Source organism: Vigna unguiculata, chromosome 10, assembly GCF_037176805.1.
Source record: "Vigna unguiculata cultivar grain cowpea cultivar isolate G323 ecotype 2 chromosome 10, ASM3717680v1, whole genome shotgun sequence".
Lineage (NCBI taxonomy): Eukaryota > Viridiplantae > Streptophyta > Magnoliopsida > Fabales > Fabaceae > Vigna > Vigna unguiculata.
In genome coordinates this window covers 24,003,202-24,014,766 of record NC_140801.1, presented here as the reverse complement: position 1 = coordinate 24,014,766, position 11,565 = coordinate 24,003,202, and the positions used below count along the sequence as shown (strand labels likewise).

General features: G+C 29.1%; 1 protein-coding gene across 1 annotated transcript; it reads left to right on the top strand.

The window, feature by feature from the left end:
• Positions 1–4,979: 4,979 nt before the first annotated feature.
• On the top strand, positions 4,980–9,238 carry LOC146882336 (uncharacterized). Its single transcript, XM_085667841.1, has 2 exons — positions 4,980–5,973; positions 9,171–9,238. Exons 1-2 carry the CDS (start codon positions 4,980–4,982, stop codon positions 9,236–9,238), a joined length of 1,062 nt encoding a protein of 353 aa, XP_085523967.1.
• Positions 9,239–11,565: the final 2,327 nt, after the last annotated feature.

Sequence of the window (11,565 nt, the reverse complement as noted above, 5' to 3'; positions counted from 1 at the left end):
TCATAACACCAATAATCCCTTTGACAATTTGCAACGAGTTTCTTCTGAAATTTTGAGGAATTTTTATGTAGAAAACATGAATTATTTAAATTGTAAATAGTAGAAAGTAGTAAAAAACAATTGAAAAATTATTACCTAGAGATTGAAGTTTTGAAATTTCAGAAACTAATCCCATTTGAGTATCCGCCAAACTGTTTGTTAAGAAATTTTGAGATCTTTTTGTACATCAAAGTTGAATTATTTGGATTGTAAATAGTTAAAAATAGTAAAAAATTAAAAAAGTTTTAGCAGGAGGTGAAATTAGTCAAATTTAAGAACACAAATCCTATACTAGTGTTGGCCAACTTCTTTCTTGTGAATCTTTTTCCTATTTTTATATTTAAAATTTCGATTATTTAGATCTCAAATAGGAAAAATTACTAAAAAAATTAAGTAACTGTCACAAAAGCAAGAAAATTTTCAAATTTCGTAACACCATTAATCCCCTTTAAGTATTTGGAACAAGTTTCTCATGAAATTTTGAGCAATTTGTATGTAGAAAACCTGAATTATTTAAGTTGTAAATAGTAGAAAGTATAAAAAAACAATTGAAAATTTGTTACCTAGAGATTGAATTTGTTAAATTTCAGAAACTAATCCCATTTGAGTATCCGCCAACATGTTTATTATGAAATTTTGAGTTCTTTTTGTACATGAAATCTCAATTATTTGAATTGTATATAGTTAAAAATAGTAAAAAGAATTAAAAAAGTGTTACAGGAGATAGAACTTGTCAAATTTAAGAACACAAATCCTATTCTGGTATTGGCCAACTTGTTTCTTGTTAAATTTTTTGCAAGTTTTGTAAAAAAAATATCAATTATTTAAATTGTAAAGAGTAAAAATTAGTAAAAAAGTAAAGAAGTGTCATAAAAAGAACAAAATTTTCAAATGTCATAACACCAATAATCCCTTTGACAATTTGCAACGAGTTTCTTATAAAATTTTGAGGAATTTTTATGTAGAAAACATGAATTATTTAAATTGTAAATAGTAGAAAGTAGTAAAAAACAATTGAAAAATTATTACCTAGAGATTGAAGTTTTGAAATTTCAGAAACTAATCCCATTTGAGTATCCGCCAAACTGTTTGTTAAGAAATTTTGAGATCTTTTTGTACATCAAAGTTGAATTATTTGGATTGTAAATAGTTAAAAATAGTAAAAAATTAAAAAAGTTTTAGCAGGAGGTGAAATTTGTCAAATTTAAGAACACAAATCCTATACTATATTGGCCAACTTCTTTCTTGTGAATCTTTTTCCTATTTTTATATTTAAAATTTCGATTATTTAGATCTCAAATAGGAAAAATTACTAAAAAAATTAAGTAACTGTCACAAAAGCAAGAAAATTTTCAAATTTCGTAACACCATTAATCCCCTTTAAGTATTTGGAACAAGTTTCTCATGAAATTTTGAGCAATTTGTATGTAGAAAACCTGAATTATTTAAGTTGTAAATAGTAGAAAGTATAAAAAAACAATTGAAAATTTGTTACCTAGAGATTGAATTTGTTAAATTTCAGAAACTAATCCCATTTGAGTATCCGCCAACATGTTTATTATGAAATTTTGAGTTCTTTTTGTACATGAAATCTCAATTATTTGAATTGTATATAGTTAAAAATAGTAAAAAGAATTAAAAAAGTGTTACAGGAGATAGAACTTGTCAAATTTAAGAACACAAATCCTATCCTGGTATTGGCCAACTTGTTTCTTGTTAATTTTTTTGCAAGTTTTGTAAAAAAAATATCAATTATTTAAATTGTAAAGAGTAAAAATTAGTACGAAAGTAAAGAAGTGTCATAAAAAGGACAAAATTTTCAAATGTCATAACACCAATAATCCCTTTGACAATTTGCAACGAGTTTCTTATGAAATTTTGAGGAATTTTTATGTAGAAAACATGAATTATTTAAATTGTAAATAGTAGAAAGTAGTAAAAAACAATTGAAAAATTATTACCTAGAGATTGAAGTTTTGAAATTTCAGAAACTAATCCCATTTGAGTATCCGCCAAACTGTTTGTTATGAAATTTTGAGATCTTTTTGTACATAAAAGTTGAATTATTTGAATTGTAAAGAGTTAAAAATAGTAAAAAACTAAAAAAGTTTTTGCAGGAGGTGAAATTTGTCAAATTTAAGAAAACAAATCCTATTCTAGTATTGGCCAACTCGTTACTTGTTAAACTTTTTGCAATTCTTTTATATAAAATATCAATTATTTATTTTGTAAATAGTAAAAATTAGTAAAAAATTGAAGAAGTGTCACGAAAAGAATAAAATTTTAAAATTTCATAACACTAATAATCCTCTTTGACTATTTGCAACAAGTTTCTCATGAAATTTGGAGCTATTTTTATGTAGAAAGGATGAATTATTTAAATTGTAAATAGTAGAAAGTAGTAAAAAACAATTGAAAATTTGTTACCTAGAGATTGAATTTTATAAATTTCATAAAATAATCCCATTTCAGTATCTGCCAACTTGTTTGTTATGAAATTTTGAGATCTTTTTGTACATAAAAGTTCAATTATTTAAATTGGAAATAGTTAAAAATAGTAAAAAGAATTAAAAAAGGGTTACTAGCAGATGGAATTTGTCAAATTCAAGAACACAAATCCTATCCTAGTTGTAGTTAACTTGTTTCTTGTTAAACTTTTTGCAATTTTTTTATATAAAATATCAATTATTTAATTTGTATATTGTAAAAATTAGTAAAAAATTAAAGAAGTGTGACAAAAAGAAGAAAATTTTAAAGTTTCATAACACCAATAATCCTCTTTGACTATTTGCAACAAGTTTCTCATGAAATTTTTAGCAATTTTTATGTAGAAATCATGAATTATTTAAATTGTAAATAGTAGAAAGTAGTAAAAACCCATTGAAAATTTGTTACCTAGAGGTTGAATGTTATAAATTTCAGAAATTTAATTGTAACATCCATAAATTTTATAATACAATTTATTATTATCACATTATTTAGAAATGTTTTATTTTATTAGAAATAATGATAGTAATATATATATATATATATATATATATATATATATATATAGAATAATAATAATAATAATTAATAAGAATTAATAAGTAATACTATAACGATGATAATAAACATTTAAAATGAAAAAAAAAATATAAAGGATAAAGAAATTAAGATAACTTTTTCAAAAAAAAAAAAAAAATAAAATAAAATAATAAAAATAATAATAATAATAATAAAATAAATAATATATTAAAAGAGCCATGCGTCATCGTGTGTATATATAGGTTTTAAGCTTCCATTAAATGAGCGTACGTAGAATGTTATAATATAAATATATTATATGTGAATTGTATTTCTTTGGATGCAGAATGCAAGGAATATAAGGAATATAGTAACAGCACTCATGCTCAGCTAATCACGTTGGCTGTTGGATAAACCTTAAGTACGTAATGTCAGAACATTAAATGTTGGGAGCTTCGGATAAATGGAGATAACTCAAATCAGAATAAAATCTAAGAGCAATTGAATGCAAAATTATATCTATATATGTATGTATAGATTAAGATGGCTATAAATAATGGAGATTCAAAGCTGTAAAAAAAATAAAAACAAAAGACAGTGAGAGTGAAGGGAAGCAGAGAAGTGAAAGATATACAACGAAGGCGTTAAAAAAAAAAAAGAGTGCTACAATCCGAGTGTATAAAAAGGAGAAACGTGCATTTATCTTTTTCAATCTTTGAGGTAAGGGAAGGAGACATCTATCATTTTATCTTTTTACTTTAATTATTTTTTTATCTATTCATAATTATTTTTATCTCTATATTTACCTTAAGTGAGGTGTCCCTAACCTCATTCTAATTTATATTTAGTTTCCATTCCTATTTATTTATTTATATTCATCTCTAGTTGTGCACTAATCCTATTTATTCAATTTATATTTACTCTCATTTACTTATTTATATTTATCTCTAGTTATGTATTGACCCTTTTTATTTATTTATATCTATTTTAATTATTCATTGATCCAATCTATTTATTAATTTATTTATATGGTTTAATATAAAAAAAAAATTATGATAAATAAAGATTTGATTATTGTAGTTGGAGGTATGACCTTGGGGATTTAAACGAGTTAGTATCACTCAAGATGAGATGTTCTTGAGTTACTTTGTTGGCCATGAGCTCATTTATCCTGACTAGTCACTACAAAATTAATCAATGTCTTTATAAAAGTATAATAAAAATTCAGTTTCATGAACTTGGGAGAATTTTTATTTCATTTTATTTTATTATGATATGTTTTTTTTTTGTGATATTTGTCTCACTTCCCTCTTTTTTTTTATTGTGTGCGAAAAACAAAATTTTATAACATTATCATAGATGGCTGCTCCGAACACGCCTGATCCCTTCTTCGCCGACATTGTAGCTGTTTTTCCGGGAAATGCATGGCAAACCAATGTAGTGAATAATTCTGTAACATTTCAGGGAACGGGAAACTCTACCATTACTTTTCTCTCTGCTCCGAATGCACCGATTGTCATCGAAGGACAAATCGGAGTTACCTTTTATTTACCCCCAACAGTCCAAGTGAATCCTATCCATAACCTTTTCCCTCCACCTGTTTGATAAACCGTATATGAGAGGGAAACTGTAAATAAATAATCCTTCTCCCTCTTCTAGTGTAGGAAATATAAAATGTACTAAACAATGTGGATATAGGAAGTATATAGCATTGTAAATATATATATAAATGTGAATATTTTAAATATAATGATATATTAGTGTATAAATTATTGCCTCTAAATTCTTATAAGTATACTGCAATAAATAAATAAATAGAATTTAGATTTTTTTTTTATCGCCACATTAGATGGTATCAGAGCGACGTTTCATGCGAGATCTGTGAAATGTGCTCATTATATATATATTTTTCTTTCTAACTCATACAGTTCCAGATGGCGAACATTAGAAGAAACAATGAATTAACTGAAGCAATGCAAGCTATCCGAGACATGGCTGCTGCTCTAATGAGGAATCAAAGACCTGAAGGAAACCCTGAATCACAAGGATTAGCTGAATTTAGGAGAAACAAACCCCCACAATTCTCTGGAGGATATGATCCAGAAAAGGCTGAATTATGGATTAAAGAAATGGAGAAAATATTTCGAGTTATGAACTGTGCTGACAACCAAAAGGTGAATTATGCTGTATTTATGCTAATAGGAGAAGCCGAATATTGGTGGGATGGTACCAGGAGATTACTTGACGGAGGAAGAATAATTATTACCTGGGATGTATTTAGAACAAGGTTTTTAGAAAAATATTTTCCTAATGATGTGAGGAGAGCAAAAGAAATAGAGTTCATGCAGTTGAAGCAAGGAAGTATGACTGTAGGGGAATATGCTTCCAAATTTGAAGAATTAGGAAAATACTCTACTTTCTTTTATCACCCAGAGGAAAGGATGAAATGTATAAAATTTGAAAATGGACTTAGAGATGAATTGAGAAAAGCAGTAGGGATACTAGAAATTGCTGATTTTCCTATGCTTATTCACAAGTGTAGATTTTTGGAAGATTTTGAGAACAACCAAAATATCAAACCAAAGTATTTTGGACCCCAGATAAATAAAAATAAACGCAATGAGGGAAAACCTTACAATCGCCCACAATGGAGGACCCAATCCAACCAATCTTCATCAGGAAATTCTAGTAGACCTGTATATGATCATATCAGATGCTTTAAATGCGGACAAGGTCATCATGCTAAAGATTGTCACCTTAAAGGACCAGTCTGTTTCAAGTGTGGGAAACCTGGTCACATATTCTCTGAGTGTGGACAACAGAAGCCACATTTCAATCCAACTGCAACCAAGACAAGACCTACCACAACAGGAAGAGTGTACACCATGACTGGAGCTGAAGCTGCTAAAAACCATGATCTAATTCAAGGTATGTGTTTTATTAAAGGAAAAACTTTAAATGTACTGTATGACTCAGGTGCAACTCATTCATTCATTTCCAATCATTGTGTTCAACATCTTAATATGTCGACCTCTTTTCTAAAAACTAGTTTGGTTGTTTCAACTCCCACAAATGACTCAGTAATAACCAATAGAGTTTGTTTAGACTGTCCACTGTTCATTGAGAATACAAAATTCCTTGTAAATTTAATATGTCTACCTTTATCTCAATTAGATGTAATCTTAGGTATGGACTGGTTATCTTCCAATCAAGTCCTTTTGGATTGTGCTAAGAAATCAGTGATATTTCCAAACTCTGAGAGTCTTCTAAAATCACCTACCAATTCAAAAAGTGAGCCTTTAAGGAATGAAATTCGAGGGTACTTGTTATTATCTTCTATGGAAATAAAAGAGGAAGTTGAGTTGAAAAATATAGCAGTTGTTCAAAATTTTCCTGAAGTCTTTCCCAATGATATTCCTGGTTTACCACCTAACAGAGAAATTGAATTTTCCATAGATCTGATGCCTGGAGTTGGACCAATCTCTATGGCACCATATAGGATGTCACCCTCTGAATTAGCAGAATTGAAGAAACAATTAGAAGAGTTACTTGAAAAACAGTTCATTCGTCCTAGTGTGTCACCTTGGGGAGCCCCTGTTTTGTTAGTTAAAAAGAAAGATGGAAGTTTTAGGTTGTGCGTAGATTACCGTCAATTAAATAAATTCACCATAAAGAATAAATACCCTCTTCCTAGAATAGATGACTTGATGGACCAATTGAGAGGAGCCTCTGTATTTTCTAAGATAGATTTAAGGTCCGGATATCATCAGATTAGAGTAAAAGCAGAAGACATACAAAAAACTGCTTTCAGAACTAGGTATGGTCATTATGAATATCAAGTGATGCCTTTTGGTGTGACCAATGCTCCTGCAATATTCATGGATTACATGAATAGGATCTTTCATCCATTTTTAGATCAATTTGTGGTTGTTTTTATAGATGATATTCTTATTTACTCTAAGACTCTTGAGGAACATGAGGAACACCTTCGAATTGTCTTGCAAATCTTGAAAGAAAAGAAATTGTATGCTAAATTGTCTAAGTGTGAATTCTGGTTAGAGGAAGTAAAATTCTTAGGACATGTGATTTCCAATAACGGAGTGTCAGTGGATCCAACCAAAGTAGAAGCAGTTTTACAATGGGAACCACCAAAAACAGTGACTGAGATTCGCAGTTTTCTCGGTTTGGCAGGATATTATAGGAGATTCATTGAGGGATTTTCTAAAATAGCTTTGCCTTTAACCCAACTCACCAAAAAGGGCCAAGCTTTTGTGTGGACAGAAAAATGTGAAAATAGTTTTCAAGAACTCAAGAAAAGATTAACCACTTCTCCTGTTTTAGCATTACCTGATCCTACTGGACACTTTGTTATATTTTGTGATGCTTCTAAAATGGGATTAGGTTGTGTTCTTATGCAAGATAGAAGGGTAGTGGCATATAGTTCCAGACAACTGAAAACACATGAAAAAAATTACCCAACCCATGATCTAGAACTAGCTGCCATTGTTTTTGCACTTAAGATATGGAGACATTATGTTTATGGTGGAAAGTTTGAAATTTTTAGTGATCATAAGAGTCTCAAATACTTGTTTGATCAAAAAGAATTAAATATGAGACAAAGAAGATGGATGGAATTTCTGAAAGATTATGATTTTGAATTACAGTACCACCCAGGTAAGGCAAATGTAGTGGCAGATGCGTTGAGCAGAAAATCTTTACATGTCTCTTCACTAATGATTCATGAAATGAATTTGTTAGAAAAATTTAGAGACATGAATTTGTCGGTCACCCTAAGCCATGATAAAATGCAATTAAACTCCATTCAGATCATTAACAATTTACAAAAGCAAATCCATGAGGCACAAGTAAGTGATGAGTTAATTAATAAGAAAAAGAAATTGATAGGTCAAAGGGGTGGGGAGAATTTTGGCATAGATAAAACCGGAACTTTAAGATTTAAGGACAGGATGTGTGTACCCAATAATGAGGAAATTAAGGAAATGATTCTAGGAGAAGCACATAAAAGCAAATTAAGCATACATCCGGGCACAACAAAAATGTACCAAGATCTCAAGAAAATGTTTTGGTGGCCCAAAATGAAAAAGGAAGTGGCGCAATATGTAGCAAAATGTCTAGTTTGTCAAAAAGCTAAAATAGAACACCAAAAGCCAGCAGGAATGCTACAATCCTTAGATATACCTGAATGGAAATGGGATAGTATAGCAATGGATTTTGTAGTTGGCCTTCCACGAACCGTTCAAAAATTTGATTCCATATGGGTTATCGTGGATAGGTTAACAAAGTCTGCTCATTTCTTACCCATTAACATTAGGTATTCGTTGGAAAAATTGACTGATTTATACATAAGAGAAATTGTCAGGTTACATGGGGTTCCAATAAGTATTATATCTGATAGGGACCCTAGATTCACTTCAAAATTTTGGAGAAGTTTACATCAAGCCTTAGGTACCAAGCTTCACCTTAGCTCAGCTTATCATCCCCAAACTGATGGACAATCTGAACGAACCATTCAATCTTTGGAAGATTTGTTGAGAGCTTGTGTGTTAGAAAATTCTGATAGTTGGGATCGATACCTGCCTTTGATTGAGTTCACCTATAACAATAGTTTCCATTCCAGCATAGGTATGGCACCTTATGAAGCATTATATGGGAGAAAATGTAGAACACCTTTATGTTGGTTTGAGACCGGTGATAATTTAGTATTAGGTCCTGACATGATTCAACAGACAACAGAGAAAATCATGATGATCAGGGACAAATTGAGAGCAACCCAAAGTAGACAGAAAAGTTATGCTAACAAGAAAAGACGACCTCTTGAATTTCAAGAAGGTGATCATGTATTCTTGAAAGTAACACCAACCACTGGAATTGGTAGAGTGATGAAATCAAAGAAACTCACTCCCCGGTTTATTGGCCCTTACCAAATTCTTAGAAAAATAGGTCCTGTTGCTTATCAAGTTTGCTTACCTACGTTCCTTTCCAACCTTCATAATGTCTTTCATGTGTCTCAATTAAGAAAATATATTTCTGATCCAACTCATGTGATAAGACCTGATACAGTACAATTAAAGAATAACCTTACATTTGACGCAATACCTGTACAGATTATGGACAAGAAGGTCAAAGAATTGAGAGGCAGACAGATCCCTCTAGTGAAGGTCATGTGGAATGAAGCTAATGCAGATATTACATGGGAATTAGAAGAAAAAATACAAGGAATTTATCCTCATTTATTTTAGTAAATAAAAGCAAAATTTCGAGGACGAAATTTTTATAAGAAGGGAAGAATTGTAACATCCATAAATTTTATAATACAATTTATTATTATCACATTATTTAGAAATGTTTTATTTTATTAGAAATAATGATAGTAATATATATATATATATATATATAGAATAATAATAATAATAATTAATAAGAATTAATAAGTAATACTATAACGATGATAATAAACATTTAAAATGAAAAAAAAAATATAAAGGATAAAGAAATTAAGATAACTTTTTCAAAAAAAAATAAAAATAAAATAAAATAATAATAATAATAATAATAATAAAATAAATAATATATTAAAAGAGCCATGCGTCGTCGTGTGTATATATAGGTTTTAAGCTTCCATTAAATGAGCGTACGTAGAATGTTATAATATAAATATATTATATGTGAATTGTATTTCTTTGGATGCAGAATGCAAGGAATATAAGGAATATAGTAACAGCACTCATGCTCAGCTAATCACGTTGGCTGTTGGATAAACCTTAAGTACGTAATGTCAGAACATTAAATGTTGGGAGCTTCGGATAAATGGAGATAACTCAAATCAGAATAAAATCTAAGAGCAATTGAATGCAAAATTATATCTATATATGTATGTATAGATTAAGATGGCTATAAATAATGGAGATTCAAAGCTGTAAAAAAAATAAAAACAAAAGACAGTGAGAGTGAAGGGAAGCAGAGAAGTGAAAGATATACAACGAAGGCGTTAAAAAAAAAAAAAGAGTGCTACAATCCGAGTGTGTAAAAAGGAGAAACGTGCATTTATCTTTTTCAATCTTTGAGGTAAGTGAAGGAGACATCTATCATTTTATCTTTTTACTTTAATTATTTTTTTATCTATTCATAATTATTTTTATCTCTATATTTACCTTAAGTGAGGTGTCCCTAACCTCATTCTAATTTATATTTAGTTTCCATTCCTATTTATTTATTTATATTCATCTCTAGTTGTGCACTAATCCTATTTATTCAATTTATATTTACTCTCATTTACTTATTTATATTTATCTCTAGTTATGTATTGACCCTTTTTATTTATTTATATCTATTTTAATTATTCATTGATCCAATCTATTTATTAATTTATTTATATGGTTTAATATAAAAAAAAAATTATGATAAATAAAGATTTGATTATTGTAGTTGGAGGTATGACCTTGGGGATTTAAACGAGTTAGTATCACTCAAGATGAGATGTTCTTGAGTTACTTTGTTGGCCATGAGCTCATTTATCCTGACTAGTCACTACAAAATTAATCAATGTCTTTATAAAAGTATAATAAAAATTCAGTTTCATGAACTTGGGAGAATTTTTATTTCATTTTATTTTATTATGATATGTTTTTTTTTTGTGATATTTGTCTCACTTCCCTATTTTTTTTATTGTGTGCGAAAAACAAAATTTTATAACATTATCATAGATGGCTGCTCCGAACACGCCTGATCCCTTCTTCGCCGACATTGTAGCTGTTTTTCCGGGAAATGCATGGCAAACCAATGTAGTGAATAATTCTGTAACATTTCAGGGAACGGGAAACTCTACCATTACTTTTCTCTCTGCTCCGAATGCACCGATTGTCATCGAAGGACAAATCGGAGTTACCTTTTATTTACCCCCAACAGTCCAAGTGAATCCTATCCATAACCTTTTCCCTCCACCTGTTTGATAAACCGTATATGAGAGGGAAACTGTAAATAAATAATCCTTCTCCCTCTTCTAGTGTAGGAAATATAAAATGTACTAAACAATGTGGATATAGGAAGTATATAGCATTGTAAATATATATATAAATGTGAATATTTTAAATATAATGATATATTAGTGTATAAATTATTGCCTCTAAATTCTTATAAGTATACTGCAATAAATAAATAAATAGAATTTAGATTTTTTTTTTATCGCCACATTAATTCCATTTGAGTATCTGCCAACCTGTTTGTTATGAAATTTTGAGCTCTTTTTGTACATATAAGTTTAATTATTTGAATTGTAAATATTTAAAAATAGTAAAAAGAATTAAAAAATTCTTACGAGGAGATAGAATTTGTCAAATTTAATAAAACAAATCCTATCCTAGTATTGACCAACTCGTTACTTGTGAAATTTTTTGCAATATTTATGTATAAACTATAAATTATTTAAATTGTAAAGAGTAAAAATTAGTAAAAAATTAAAAAAGTGTCACAAAAAGAAGACAATTTTCAAATTTCATAACA

Bases quoted from the DNA above. Each gene is read 5' to 3' on its own strand.
- LOC146882336 (XM_085667841.1), top strand. From the start codon at position 4,980: ATGGCGAACATTAGAAGAAACAATGAATTAACTGAAGCAATGCAAGCT. The intron at 5,974-9,170 runs GTATGTGTTTTA...ATACCTGTACAG, and splicing joins AAACCATGATCTAATTCAAG to ATTATGGACAAGAAGGTCAA.